The sequence below is a fragment of the Rana temporaria genome, chromosome 3 (assembly GCF_905171775.1).
Source record: "Rana temporaria chromosome 3, aRanTem1.1, whole genome shotgun sequence".
NCBI classification, from domain to species: Eukaryota; Metazoa; Chordata; class Amphibia; order Anura; family Ranidae; genus Rana; species Rana temporaria.
In genome coordinates, this window is record NC_053491.1 from 140,620,004 (window position 1) to 140,635,942 (window position 15,939).

A 15,939-nucleotide genomic window follows, 5' to 3' on the forward strand; every position below is an offset into this window, starting at 1 on the left:
TTATTCTTGCTGAGGTAATAGGCCACCTGGTTCAGTTATCCTTTGAGATGTACTGCTGACAGGAAAGGATGTGCTCTTCTGCCCAGATTAGGATTTTCTGCCAGGGACCACAAGGTTCCACTCCTTGTTCTCCCTTGTTTGTTCACGTAGGCAACTGACGAGTTGTCGGACCTGACCTGTACGTAGTGACCCCTCAGTTGTTTCTGGAAGTACCCGATTGATGGAAGGAATTGAAGGCAGTTCTTCTAATTCAATGATCTCAATCTCTTAATTTTTCTACGCCCCTTGTGTTATCTGGGGGCCTAGATGCGCTCCCCACCCTACACTGTTCGCGCCTGTGGTCACTATTTGGGTGATTGGTAGGATCCATATCTGTCCCTTGGTTAAGTTCTCCGATCTTCACCACCATAAAGACCTCTTCACTTGTGCATCTAGCGTGTCTTGTCTGTGAACCCATGGTCTTCAGGTCAAACATCTCTTGGAGGCCAAAAATGTAATCCTGCCCATTGGACTGCCAGGATTGCAAACGGTTAGTAGTCCCAATGCGGACATTGCCTCTCTTATTGAGCTTTTGTGACTGTTCTGCAACATCTTCATTGAATTTTTTGCATCTTTTCCTTGGGTAAAAACACCTTTTGATGTGCCGAGTCTAGGACGTATCCCAAGTATGTAATCTGCTGGGTGGGATCAGATTAGACTTAACCAACCAACCTAGTTTTCGTAGAAAATCTTGTGTGCATTTCAGATCCTTGGCTGACTTTTCTGGGGTGATTGCAAAGAGAAGCAAGTCATCTAGATAGGCAATAACAAAATGCCTTTGAGCCGGAGTGTTGCCAGGGCTTCCGCCATCACATGTGAATATCCGAGGTGAGGAGGAAAAGCCGAAAGGAAGAGCCTGGAACTGAAGGTGGAACGTTTCTTCCTTAATTTTTAAATCGCTAGTCTTAGGTGTTTCTGGACAACTTTGAGCTATAGGAATGTACAAGTATGCATCTTTTAAGTCCAGGGAAGCCATATAACAATTAGGGGGTAGTAGTGCCTTTACAGAAAAGATTAAATCCATCCGGGGGACCTTTTGTAGGCGACTAAGGTTTAATATCAGTCTGAATTTCCCCAATAGCTTCTGAACCACAAAAACGTAGTAGAATCCCATACCTGCTTCTTACTATGGCACATAGCTTACAACCTTTTGTTCTAATAGTTCTCCTATGGCTTCCAATAGACCTCTGGCTTTTTCTGCTTCTTGGTAGTCCTGTGGGGGTAAAACCTGTTTGGGGGGCGAGCTTGAAAATTCCAAGCGATAATCCTGTCGCACAATTCTTAATATGAACTGGCTTGAGGAAATCGCTTCCCATTGTGGGAAGAAGGCCCCCTAATCTTCCCCCCACCGTGACCAATTTGTCACTGTTACAGGGTTGTACAGGATGATGAAAAATTGCTCCTCCTTTGCCCTCTGCCCCTAGTGTCTCTTTTGGTTTTCGGCCCTAGGTGATCCAAAGCGAGACCTTGCGTCCACTCTTGGTCTTCCCTTGCCCTGCTGCAGCTGTCCCCAGGTTGGTTCACGTTTTAGCGGGAATTCTTTTTTCTTATCCGCTGTGCGATCCAGTACTTTCTCCAGTCCTGGGCCAAACAGCAAGTCCCCTGTAAGTGGGATTTCGCACAGCTTGGCTTTAGGAGGCGCCATCCCCCTGCCAAGTTTTTAGCCACAAGTCTGTTTTTGTTGAGTTAGATAAAGCCAAGGACCTTGCAGCCATCCATACTGACTCCACAGATGCGTCTGCAATATAAGCAATGCCCTTGAGGAGTGTACGAAAAGAAGACCAGATCTGTTCTTTTGGTGTTCCTTCCTTAATGTGGGCCTGTATTTGAGTTAAGCAGAACCCTACATTTCTGGCTACTACCGTTATGGTCATAGCTGGCTTCAAGCTCGCCACCGTAGAATCCCAAGATTTCTTTAGGAGGGAGTACATCCTTTTATCCATTGCATCAGAGAGCACCCCCATATCTTCGAAGGCCAAATCTGTATGCCTCAAGACAATGCTGCGTCTAGTTTGGGGGTCTTATTCCAAACTGACGCTGGATCATCGCAAATGGAAACCTTTTTAACGCTCTTAAAAAAATAGGAGTTTTTTGTACTCACTGTAAAATCACATGGACGGACACAGCCTTCTCAAGTCTTGAAAAGTGGGTTGTGTTCCAGTTCATAGGAGAGGACTAGGAAGAATGAATGACTTATATAGCGCAGCACATGCGAACCAAATCGCCTCTGGGCGCTTGTTGTTCCTGTCTCCTTTGATATCAAAAGAGATGAGTTTTGATCTGTCTCCTGAATGCTAAACGGTTTTCCTCCAACCGAATGCTGGTTGGTAAAGCATTCCATAGTCTGGGACCCTGGACCGCGAATCTTCTTTCTCCTTTGGACTTGTAATTGGCTTTCGGTATCTGAAGCAGATTTTGGTTGGCGGATCGCAGAACGCGATTGGAGTTGTGAGCTTTTATTTTTTCGCACAGATAATGGGGAGCGTTCCCATAGAAACATCTATGCGTTAGACAGAGTGCTTTAAAAGCAATTCTGCCTTTTACTGGCAACCAATGAAGGGATCTCAGTGAAGGTGAGATTGATTCCCATGGTTTTTTCCCAGTCACTAGTCTGGCGGCCGTATTTTGAACGACTTGTAGACGAGCGATTTGGTACTTTGGGAGGTAAAGGGAGTTTACATAATCCAGTCTGGAGTTTACAATCGCTCCCACCACGGCCGCTATGTCTTCTTTAGGAATGAACATGTTAGATATTTAAATACATGTTATTTTAACAGAGTTGAACAGCCCCACCCAAGGGGTGGTCCCTCTGGACATAACCCTCCTCCCTAGAGCATGCAGCTTCAGTTCGTAACAAGCAGTACAAAACTAAAAAGGAGGGGTGGGTGCTGTGTCCATCCATGGATGATAGAGAAAAGGATTTTACGGCAAGTAAAAAAAAAAAAATCCTATTTTCTCTTATTGTCCATGGACGGACACAGCCTTCTCAAGTCTTGACAAGTGGGACGTCCCCAAGCAGTGTCAAAAAACGAGGGGTGGGAACAGTATCAGTAAAAACAAACAACTTCACCCCAAACAAGCACAGCTCCTCAACGGAGGAGGTGCAAATTTAAATAGCCGCCTGCAAAACCTTGTGGCCGAAGGAAGCATCTGAAGATGCACGCACATCAACCTTGTAAAATTTGGAAAAAGTGTGAACGGACGACCACGTCGCCGCCTTACACACCTGTGAGACAGACGCTTTATGTCGGAAAGCCCAGGAAGCACCAATTGCCATGGTCAAATGTGCCATGACCGGAAAGGGGGGCCCCCTTAAGAGCATAGGCCTGTATGACGGTCTGCCTGATCCACCAAGAAATGGTGGCCGAAGGGGCCGGCAGGCCCTTTTGTGGACCAGATACCAAAACAAAGTAAGCAGTCCTCTGAAACTGAGCCGTAGCAGACAGGTACACCCGCAAAGCACGTACCACGTCCAAAGTATGTAGCGCAACCTCATTAGGATGGACCGGCCGAGGACACAAGGATGGAAGTACAATGTCCTCAAGGTAAAAGGCCGGAAGAAAGGCTGCAGGCGCAACACCGCCTTATCCTTATGGAGGACAAGGCTGACAACTCATGAACACGTCTGACAGAAGTAATGGCCACCAAAAAGGCCACCTTCTGAGATAAGTGTCAGGAGAGAAATCTCTCTGATGTTTCAAAAAGGGAGGTTTCTGAAGAACCGAGAGCACCAGATTCAAATCCCATGGGGGGGGGGGGGGGGGGGGGGGGAGTATATGACGAACCCCCTGCAACAAAAGGTACCCACCAGAGAATGGGCCACCAGAGGCCACAGCCAAGGCTGAAATCTGTCCCTTAATGGTGCTTAAGGCAAGTTTCTGATCCACTCCACGTTGTAAAAACACCAGGACCCTGGAAACCGAATATGTCCGTGGACGCCACCCCATCTCTTCGGACAAAGATGTAGGCCTTCCAGGTGCGATGATAGATCTTCCTGGAAGACTTCCGTGCCCTCAGCATGGTTGAGATGACCGTGTCGGAAAGACCCCGGTCCCTTAATACCTGGCTTTCAATAGCCATGCCGTTAAAGCCAGCGACTGTAAAGCAGGATGATGTATGGGACCTTGAGACAGAAGGTCCTCTCGCATCGGCAGCCGCCAGGGTACACCCGCCACCAAGCGCACAAGATCGGCGTACCAAGGCCAGTCTGGAGCGATTAGAATCATCGGGGTCCCCTCGGCCTCCACTCTGCGGAGCAACCAAGGAAGCAACTTCAATGGGGGAAAGTCATAAATTAGCCAATACTGACCCCCACAGTACAACCAACGCGTCTGACGCATCTGCCCAGGGATTTCTGGACCTGGCCACGAACCTCGACACCTTGCGGTTGAGGCCAGAGGCCAGGAGATCCACGTCCGGTGTGCCCCATCTCCTGCAAAGGCGTTGAAACACCTCCGGATGCAATGACCATTCCCCCTGGTCCAGCATCTGGCGACTCAGGTAGTCCGCCTGCCAGTTTTCCACGCCCGGAATGTAGACGGCCGACACACTTCTTTCCGCCCACCCTAGCATGTGAGCGACCTTGGATGCTGCAGCCGAGCTGCGTGTTCCCCCCGATGGTTGACATAAGCCACCGCCTTGACGTTGTCCGACTGAATCCTGACCGGGTGACCTTGCAACCTCCTCGACCGCTTGAAGAGGCATAGCCTGATCACCCGGAGTTCCAGAACATTGATCGGCAGACGAGATTCCGCTAGAGTCCAGTCACCCTGGGCCGACTGGACCCCCCAGACACCCCCCCCCCCCAACCCATGATCGCTGGTGTCCGTCATAATCACCGTCCACTGGAAGGGAAGAAACGACTTTCCGGACTGAAGAGCCGGGCATCTCAGCCACCGAGTCTGAGAGAGACTGACTAGATGGCTTACCTGAATCAGACGATCCAGAGACAAAGGAGATTTGTTCCACTTGGACAGTATCTCCTTCTGCAAAGGAACTTTCTTACTCTCACAAAGGCATTTAGGGCTTTGAGGTCCAAAATTGGACGGACCCCGTCCTTCTTCAGGACCACAAACAGATTCGAATAACAGCCCTCAAAATTTAACTTGCCTGCTCGCATTTTGCGAGTAAATTTTGAGGGCTGGCGAGTGTGGGCTGCCTGGGAGCAGAGGGGGCGAGCAAGCAGAGGAGAGTCGCGCCGCCGCCCGTTTGTTAATAGCGCGGGGAACATTACAGCATCAATTCAATAGCTGTGTTCCCCTCCGAGCCCCCGTTTTACTTACCTCACCCCTCGAAAGTCCCGGGCGCGTTCTCGTCATCCTGTTCGGTTCCCAGCCTGGCCGTTGATTGGCTGGGCGGATTAATAGCAGCGCAGCCATTGGCTGGCGCTGCTGTCAATCACAGCAGATGACACAGCGCACCGGGGGCGGGGCCGAGTGATACAGTCGGCGGCTATGGCCGCCGCTGTATCACGGGAGAGCCCTCGCAAAAGCATTTCACCATGCGAGGGAGCTCGCATGAAGGTGGAAAGCTTTTGCGAGGAGGAGCAGAGACAGCCGCCGAGGGACCCCAGAAGACACGGATCAGGGGGCCACTCTGTGCAAAAGAACTGCACAGTGGAGGTAAGCATAACATGTTTGTTATTTATTTTTAAAAAAGTGTTCCTTTAAGTGCAATTTCCATGAGATTTTTTGAGGGCGTGTCTAGGGGTGGGACATGGTAGGGGTTGGGTGGGGCAACAGGTGGCGAGTAAGCCTTGAGGCCTGGCTAGTAGCTCAGGACTTGAAATTTTGAGCCCTGCGAATAAAATCCACGAAACCTCTCGTCATGCAGAACAGGTAAAGTTACCCCGCAACTTAGCAAGTCCTGCACTGCCCTTAGCAGGGCAGACCGACGAGCCGGAAGGAGAGGGAGACTTGAGGGAAAGAATCTGTTCGGTGGATAGGAAAGAAACTATCTTGTACCCCGAAGAGACCACCTCGCAGACCCACTGGTTGGAGAGCAGGGAGGTCCACTGAGCTGTGAACCTGCAAAGCCGCCCCCCACCCACGAGTCGGGCGGGGGCAAGACTTCATACATTGGCGGGTTTGGGTGCCCGCTTGTTCGGCTTACACACCTAGGGATGTTTCTGTCCCCTAGCTGAGCCTTTGTCGGTCTGGGAGGGGTTACCTGCGGGCCCTGACTGACGAAAATACCTCTTCTGAGTGGGAAACGACTCTTTGGTTGAGGACACAAGCAGATGTGACAGTTACCATTCATGGCATTCCTGGAATATAACTTTTTTGAAACCGTTAAATGGATGGGTTTATTTCCACTTCAGTCCTGGTTCACACTGGATCTAATCTGCATAGAATTTGCATCAATCTGAAAAGCACAGATTTGCATTTCATTTGAAAGAAAATATGTGCTATGAAAGCGGTTCTCATATGCGGTGGGATTCTGATCTTAATAAAAGGGTTCTGTGGAAGTTCAGTTCAAATTGTATCTCCAGCTATGCCAAATCCACTCAGAAATCACATTATTTTATCACACCTGTCAAAATAGAAATTTTATTTGGGCACAGCTCAGTTAAATGCACTGCGGAATCATAAAAAATGCCCTGGCCATGAGGGGGGGGGTTAAAAATGCCCGAGGGCAAGTGGTAAAATGTCCATCCAAGCAGAAGGGTTTTTTGCTTAGTGCATCGATCGCCTGGTGTATCCCCCCCCCCCCATTCCCTGATTAGTCGGCCTGTCTGGCCCCAGGGTTGATGAGGAATTAATGAAGGGGGGGGGGAATCTTCCAGGGGGCAAGTGGGTAACCACTTGCCGACCATTCACCGCAGATGTTCTGTGGCAAGGTAGCTCGGCTGTGCAAATCGCCATACTAGCGATTCATGCACTAGCTTTCGTGGGCGCACGTGCTCCAATTGGCTCCCCCGCTGGCCAATCAGCAAGTTAAGCTTGCTTAGCGTCTGCAGGCCGCCCATGATCATTCCCCAGAGGAGACAGAATGGGGATCTGCCAAAAGTAAACAATATACGCTTATTGGGATTTTATTTTATTTTTTTTAAACCAAAAATATGTAGAATAGTTTTTTTTCCCCAAATTGGTGGTCTTTTTTTTCCCCGCAAAAAATAACTGCAGATGTGATCAAATACCACCAAAATAAAGCTCTATTTGTTTACAGCGCTGCAGGACAGCACACTTGTCAGTTAAAGTAAAGCAGTACTGTATCACAAAAAATGGCCTGGTCATTACCCACCTCCCCCCTGCACATATACGGCCGGGTGGGTGCTTCCTCCTGAACGGGTGGGTGCTTCCTCCTGAACGGACGTTTGGGAACGTCCCTCAGAGGGACAGGGATTGCGCCCGCGCAACGCCGATGTGCTCGTGTCACCCGGACACAGCGCATCTCCAATCAGCGGGAGGGCTCTGTCATTGGCCCTCCTGATCACATGACGACTGTGTCCAATAACAGCCCTCATGTGATGTAAATAGAGAGCCGGTTGCTAGGCAGAAGTTGTCAGTGAGGATAGCGGAGCGGATCTCTGCAGCCGGCTGGTGATCAGCGAGTATGAACTGTTTTTCTTTTTAAACACACTGATCACCGACCCAGTGTCCCCACACAAAGTCCCCAAAACACATGTCCCCATACGTGGAACAGTAAAATCATATGTCTCAATGATTTGCACACATATGCCCGTGATCATCTGTACATGATCATCTGCGTACATCTGATGTCCCTGATCACACAAACCAAATTATACACTTAACAGTATTTTTTTATTTTTTTTTTACCAAAGGCATGTAGCAGAATACATTTTGGCTTAAATTTATGATAAAATTTCGATTCAATTGAATTTCTTTTAAAATAGAAGATTTTTTTTTTTTTTAAATTTCCACTCTTTTTTTCCCCTTATATCACAAAAAAACCCACACATACACAAAACACACACAAGTCATGAATAAATACCACCAACAGAAAGCTCCTTTTGTGTTAACCAAATTAATAAAAATGTAATTTGGGTACAGTCAGTGGCGGCCCGTCCATAGGGGGCGCTCGGGCGCCGCCCCCCCCAAGCTGTGTAAAAAAAATAAAAAAAATAATTTTTTTTTTTTTTTTAAAAATGTCACTTTAAGAGTGACCAGGCGCCGGACATGCGGCGTTCTATGGGAAGCTTCCCAGCCTGCAATCAGCTGATCGCAGGCTTGGAAGCTGATTTGCCCGTGTTTAGGGCGTGTGCAGGGCGCAAGCTGTGCGCCCGCACACACTCCCACTGTCATTTGATTTGCTAGAATGCATGGTGTTCTCATAGGATTGGCTCGGCGGGGACCGGAGGAGAGGTCAGTGGGCAGTGCCATTAATATTATATCACTTCCGGTATTCTGGTGTTATCTGGAGCGCGTGTGGGGGCATCATAGAGGAGCGGCGCCAACCATTGAAGGTAAGGAACAGACCGGCTCCTTCCCCCACTCCAGCACCAGCAGCACCCCCGCATCCATTGCCTGCCAGCCCCGCCACCACCACCGAGCCCCACCGCAGCTGAACAATTCTCTCTGCGCTAGTACTGCCAGTGACAAGCAGCAGCGGTGGCCCCCCCTCTCCCCCCCCCACCCGGAGTTCACTCCGAGTCCCGCCGCCACACTCCGCTCCGGATCAGCAGTGTGCACTCGCAACAGCTTCGGGTACCCCCCCCCCCCACTTCAGTGTGCCGAAGTCTGATCGGCACATTGAGGTGGGGGGGGGGGGGGACCTGAAGCTGTTGCGAGTGCACACTGCTGATCCGGAGCGGAGTGGGTCTGGGCGACAGGACTCGGAGTGAACTGGGGGGGGGGGGGGGGGGGGGGGGGAGAGGGGCTGCCGCTGCTGCTTGTCAGTTGTCACTGAACTTAGATGACAGAGCTCGGAGTGAACTGGGGGGGGGGGGGGGAGGGGGGCTACTGCTTCTGCTTGTCACTGAACTTACACACTGACAGGACTCGGAGTGAACTAGGGGGGGGAGGGGCCCCCCCCCCCCCCCCCCCCCCCCTAGTTCACTCCGAGTCCTGTCATTGTGCAAGTCTCCTCTCCTCCCCCCCACTTTCTCTGAAGTTCACACTGCCCGAGCGGAGCTGGCGCTGCTAAGGTAAGCCAGCCAAGCCACAGAATTCAGTTCAAAATGGATTTGATTTGATTTATCGCCCCATTAGGTCATCAGCGGACAGCGGTGCACTGCCTGATCCCCACCCATTCACCTTGGAGCCTGTTATTGTATTTAGACTGCTGGGACTTGTAGTTCTCCATCATCTCCTGGGGCTCAGGTGCATGCAATCCACCATCTATGGGACTACAAGTCCCAGCAGTGAGAAAAACTGAACAAATATGGTGGATTGCATGCACCTGAGCCCCAGGAGATGATGGAGAACTACAAGTCCCAGCAGGTTATAATATAAAGCTCCGAGGTGGATGGATGTCTGGACAGTGACAATTGATGGGCACAGTGGTGACAATTGATGGGCACAGTGGTGACAATTGATGGGCACAGTGGTGACAATTGGTGGGCACAGTGGTGACAATTGGTGGGCACAGTGGTGACAATTGATGGCACAGTGGTGACAATTGATGGCATGGCACAGTGGTGACAATTGGTGGCACAGTGGTGACAATTAGTGGCACAGTGGTAACAATTGATGGCATGGCACAGTGGTGACAATTGATGGCATGGCACAGTGGTGACAATTGATGGCACAGTGGTAACAATTGATGGCATGGCACAGTGGTGACAATTGATGGCACAGTGGTGACAATTGATGGCACAGTGGTGACAATTGGTGGCACAGTGGTGACAATTGATGGCACAGTGGTGACAATTGGTGGCATGGCACAGTGGTGACAATTGGTGGCATGGCACAGTGGTGACAATTGGTGGCATGGCACAGTGGTGACAATTGATGGCATGGCACAGTGGTGACAATTGATGGCATGGCACAGTGGTGACAATTGATGGCACAGTGGTGACAATTGGTGGCACAGTGGTGACAATTGATGGCACAGTGGTGACAATTGATGGCACAGTGGTGACAATTGATGGCACAGTGGTGACAATTGATGGCACAGTGGTGACAATTGATGGCATGGCACAGTGGTGACAATTGATGGCACAGTGGTGACAATTGATGGCATGGCAAAGTGGTGACAATTGATGGCATGGCAAAGTGGTGACAATTGATGGCATAGTGGCTGTGTTTGATGGCATGGCACAGGGGTTGCGTTTTGATGGCATGGCACAGTGGTGATAATTGATGGGCCCAGTGAGGCTGCAATTGTTTTATTTTTTTCGTTTGCGCCCCCCCCAAACAATTTGAGCACCAGCCGCCACTGGGTACAGTGTTGCATGGCTGCGCAATTGTCATTGAAAGTGCAAGAGCGCTGAAAGATGAAAATTGGCCTGGGAAGGATGGGGTAAATCCTTGAGGAGCTGAAGTGGTTAAAGTGCCGATCCAGGCAGAAGGGTTGTTCGTTTAGTGCAGCGATCGCCTCCATTCTGATTGGTCGGTGAGGAATCCCTCAGGTCACTTTTAACATCAGCCAGCTGTGAGGAGCAGCAGGTCAGCCCAACAAGCCCTCCTCGTGACAGCGGCTCCACCCAGACTTGGCAAATAAGGAGCAGGCAGCCAGCGCCCAGCCCAGACATGACAAGTATCCGAGGGATCGCCCCGCTGTGTACACCGGAGAATATTGGCGGGCTGAAGTCACACCGGTCCCCAGAGGGAAGACACACGGTCTGTCACACGTGTACAGGAAGAGCGCCCCTCCCCCTCATCCCGGTTTACCTCAGGTGCTAGGTGACGCCTCCCTCCCCCACTCACACAGGCCCGACTCCCCTCACAACTCACCCACTCTAGAACTTTGATGAAGCCCAGGGGCTCCTTCAGCGCTAAGAAGTTCAGCTGAAATCCCGACATCTTGGAGAAGGACGGTGTAACGTAACGACAGTGAGCGCAGGAAGCCGGAACACACACGGTTCTAACCGCTTCCTTCTCTACCTGAGTCAGCCGCTTCTTCTGCTACGTCACAAGAGGCCCGCCTACCGACACAAGGCCCGTCCCACTCCGGTCTGGGCTCCGCCCCTGGGATGGCTGACAGGAAATGTTCAGCTCTCTCTGGGACGCTATGAGCCGTTAGAGGCGGCGGTTGTGTCAGTGACCGGTGTGGTGTCCGGGTACAGCCTGCTGCTATAACGGTCCTCGGTGTCTGGAGCTGACTAAACACCTCACCGGGCGTAGCTCTGTCACAATGGCGGGCGGAGCTTGTTTTCTCCGGCCACGCCTCTTCTCACGTGTCTGCCTGTTGCTGTGTCGCATGACAGGCGGTCAGGAGACGGTCCTCGCTTGTCACTGACAACTGCCTGAGAAAACAGTTGTCACATATTTATAAGGGGCTGTTTTTACCATCCCCCCAGCATTCCCACAAGTGTGTCAGATCATTACCATGGTAACATTGGCACATGGCTCCCCTCACACCGTGTGCGATTTTGTTGAAGCGCAAGAACACACGACAATCCATTTGTACTTTTTTTTTTCTATGAGGCCTGTTCACACCCATACATTTTCCTGCACGCAGTGCGATTATGGAAGAGGTGCACGCAGGTGCGATTTTGGCCTCATAGGCTTCAGCCTAGGTTCACACTGCTGCGAATTCAAAATCACGGTAAAATGCGCGATTTTACCGCGATTTCGGCCGCAATTTAATGTAAATCGCGGCCCGAAATCGCAAAAAGTAGTACAGGAACTACTTTTTGAAATCGCAGATGCGGCGTCGCACTGATTAGGACAGTGCCATTGCCGACAATTGTCGCAGATTTGAGATGCGATTTGACATGTCAAATCGCATCTCAAATCGTTCCAAATCGTACCCAGTGTGAACCAGGGCTCAATAGGAGAATAAAAAACGCACGTACATGTGTTTTGGTGCTTTTTTTTGGTAGGATTTTGTGTTTAACCACTTCAATACCGGGCATTTTCACCCCCTTCCTGCCCAGACCTATTTTCATCTTTCAGCGCTGTTACATTTTGAATGACAATTGTGCGGTCATGCAACACTGTACCCATTTCAAATTTTGATAATTTTTTCCCCACAAATAGAGCTTTCTTTTGGTGGTATTTGATCACCTCTGCGGTTTTTATTTTTTGCGCTATAAACAAAAAAAGAGCGACAATTTTGAAAAAAAAAAACAATATTTTTTCTTTTTGCTATAATAAATGTCCCCCAAAAATATGTAAATAAATATATTTTTTCAACAGTTTAGGCCAGGGGTTGACAAATTTGCTTGGAATCTAGGAGCCAGCTAAAAAAGTTAGGAGCCAGAAAACGCGCCCCGTCCCGACGAGCTTGCGCGCAGAAGCGAACACATACGTGAGCAGCGCCCGCATATGTAAACGGTGTTCAAACCACACATGTAAGGTATCGCCGCGATTGGTAGAGCGAGAGCAATAATTCTAGCCCTAGACCTCCTCTGTAACTCAAAACATGCAACCTGTAGATTTTTTTAAACATCGCCTATGGAGATTTTAAAGGGTAAAAGTTTGACGCCATTCCACGAGCGGACGTAATTTTGAAGCGTGACATGTTGGGTATCAATTTACTCGGCGTAACATTATCTTTCATAATATTAAAAAAAATGGGGATAATTTTACTGTTGTCTTATTTTTTAATTAAAAAAAGTGTAATTTTTTCCCCCAAAAAGTGCGCTTGCAAGACCGCTGCGCAAATACGGCATGACAGAAAGTATTGCAACGATCGCCATTTTATTCTCTAGGGTGTTAGGATAAAAAATATATATAATGTTTGGGGGTTCTAATTAGAGGGAAGAAGATGGCAGTGAAAATAGTGACAAATTACATTAGAATTGCTGTTTAACTTGTAATGCTTAACTTGTAATACCAACGGCCACCACCAGATGGCACCAGCTTACACATCTGGTGGTAATAACTTGTAATACCAATGGCTCACCACCAGATGGTGCCAGCTCACAAAAAACAAACTTTTTTTTTTTTTGCCCCCCCTTCCAAGCCAAGTCGCACTCGCCAGGACCCTATTTCTAGTCGCCATGACGACCTGGCGCCCGGGATTTGTCGAGCCCTGGTTTAGGCCGATATGTATTATACATATTTTTGGTAAAAAAAATCGCAATAAGCGCGTATCGATTGGTTTGCGCAAAAGTTATATTGTTTACAAAATAGGGGATACACTTATGACATTTTTATTGTTATTTTTTTACTAGTAATGGCGGCGACCTGCGATTTTTATTTTGACTGCGATATTGCGGCGGACACATCGGACACTTTGTGACCCTTGAGGCTCCGGAAAAAAAGACATCATATGACGGCGACCCGGAGAGACAAAGGGTTGCTGCCGCCGTTATATTAGCATAGTGCGGTAGGGAAGTGGTTAACAACCAATTTTATCTTCCTATGAGTATTAAGCCTAAGAACGCATCAAAAACACGCCTCAAATCGTGCGAGTTCAAAGCCGCATTTCAGTCCGACTTCAGGGGCGATTTGCGGGTTCATGCACAGATGTCTATTGAAATCACCCCAGAAGTCACCAAAGTAGCGCAGGAACTACTTTTGGAAATCGGTGCAGCGGTGCAAAGGCGGCGTTGCATTGATTCGGATGCTCCTATTGCAGACAATAGGTTTCGACTTGACATGCGATTTAAACTGTCAAATTGTGCTGATGTGAACGGGGGCTGCTTTCACACATAGGCGTTTTGAAGCCGTGATTCTGCCCTGATTTCAAAACGTCCACAAGTTCACGGCCAACGCCCTTTGGACAAAATTCCAAGGCTTTGTCCGATGGAAATCAGATCGTGTGTATGAGGTTTAAGCAATCACACAGCGTCCATGCGATCTGCTGTGGGTGTCAATGTTATCTTAATGCCTCGTACACACGATCTGCTTTCCATCGGACAAAGCCGTGGAATTTTGTCCGAAGGGTGTTGGCCGTGAATTTGTTCTGCATTCAAACAGTAAAACTTTGTCGGCTAACAAACAAACAATGGGGTTTTTCTGCTCTTTAGCGCCACCCTTTGGGCAACTTCTGCTAATGTTGTCTTATGGTTAACTTTGCTTCTGAGCATGCATGTTTTTTGTCGGAAAAATTCGATCGTGTGTATGAGGCTTAAGACATCTCAAAAACACGCCTCAAATCGTGCGAGTTTAACCACTTCCATACCAGGCACTTACGCACCTTCCCGCCCAAGCCAATTTTCAGCTTTCAGCACTGTCGCACTTTGAATGGCAATTGCGCGATCATGCTACACTGTACCCAAACAAAATTGGCGTCCTTTTTTCCCCACAAATAGAGCTTTCTTTTGGTGGTATTTGATCACCTCTGCGATTGATTTTTTTTTGCGCAACAACTAAAAAAAGATTGAAAATTTTGAAAAAAAAATACGTTTTTATTTTTTTGTAAATAAGTAAGTTTTCTCTTTCAATTATGGGCACTGATATGGTGGCACTGATGGGCACAGATGAGATGGCACTGATGGACATCGATGAGGTAGTACTGATGGGCACAGATGAGGTGGCACTGATTGGCGGCGCTGGTATGCGGCACTGATGGGCACTCATAGGCGGCACTGATGGGCACACATAGGCAGGACTGATGGGCACACATAGGCGGCACTGATGGGCACTCATGGGCGGCACTGATGGGCACTCATGGGCGGCACTGATGGGCATACATAGGCGGCACTGATGGGCACACATAGGCGGCACTGATGGGCACTCATGGGCGGCACTGATGGGCACTCATGGGCGGCACTGGGCACTCATAGGTGGCACAGATGGGCACTCATGGGCGGCACTTATGGGTGGCACTGATGGGCACTGTGGGGTGGCACTGTGGGGTGGCACTGATGGACACTGTGGGGTGGCACTGATGGACACTGTGGGGCGGCACTGATGGACACTGTGGGGCGGCACTGATGGACACTGTGGGGCGGCACTGATTTACTTATGTTGCCAGTCAGTGCCCATTTGTGGGCACTGATTGGCATATTTTTTCAGACTTTTTTTTGCCCCTTTTTTTTGCCCTTCCCTGGTGGTCCAGGGTGGGCTTCCCTGGTGGTCCAGTGTGGCGATCCGAGGGGGGCTGCGCTGATAAACAATCAGCGCGAACCCCCCCTATCAGGAGAGCCGCCGATCGGCTCTCCTCTACTCGCGTCTTGCCATCAACGGCTCTTCCTGTTTACATCGTGATCAGCCGTGGTTGGACATGGCTGATCACATGGTAAAGAGTCTCCGTGAGAGACTCTTTACCGAGATCTTTACCGAGATCGGTGTTGCGGGGTGTCAGACTGACACCCTGCAACAACGATCGCCGCGATGCGCGCCGGGCGCGCAGCGGCTCAGAATCCTGAGGACGTCATATGACGTCCAGTCAGGATTCTACAACCACTTTGCCGACGTCAATATGTCATTGGCGGGCGGCAAGTGGTTAAAGCTGCATTTCAGTCAGGTGCGACTTGAAAGACATCTGTGTGGGTTCATGCACAAATGTCTATTGAAATCACCTCAGAAGTCACCAAAAATAGTGCAGGATCTACTTTTGGAAATTGGTGCAAAGTCGGCATCACACCGATTAGAATGCTCCTATTGCCGACAATAGGCTTTGACTTGACATGCGATTTGACCTGTCAAATTGCGCTGATGTGAACGGGAGCCAAGGCTGCTCTCACACATATGGGCGTTTAGCATCATGGGCGGATTAGCCGTGATTCTGCCCTGATTTCAAAACACCCAGGTGTGAATGATAAATCGCATAAAGCAGATTTCAGATGCCATTCATTTGAATGGTACCTAATAATGCTGCACAGTAATACCATGATGAATTGTGCTGCAATCGCGGCAAAGAACATTGAGTGAAACATGTCGC

The 15,939-nt window shown here is 49.4% G+C and overlaps 1 protein-coding gene across 1 annotated transcript in view; it reads right to left on the reverse strand.

The window, feature by feature from the left end:
• SYPL1 (synaptophysin like 1) overlaps window positions 1–11,272 on the reverse strand; it is a 69,236-nt gene extending 57,964 nt beyond the window's left edge. The window contains exon 1 of the mRNA XM_040343525.1: window positions 10,896–11,272. Coding sequence (XP_040199459.1) covers window positions 10,896–10,964 — 69 coding nt within the window. The 5' untranslated portion in view covers window positions 10,965–11,272. The remainder of the gene's footprint in view (window positions 1–10,895) is intronic.
• Between the last annotated feature and the right edge of the window lie 4,667 nt (window positions 11,273–15,939).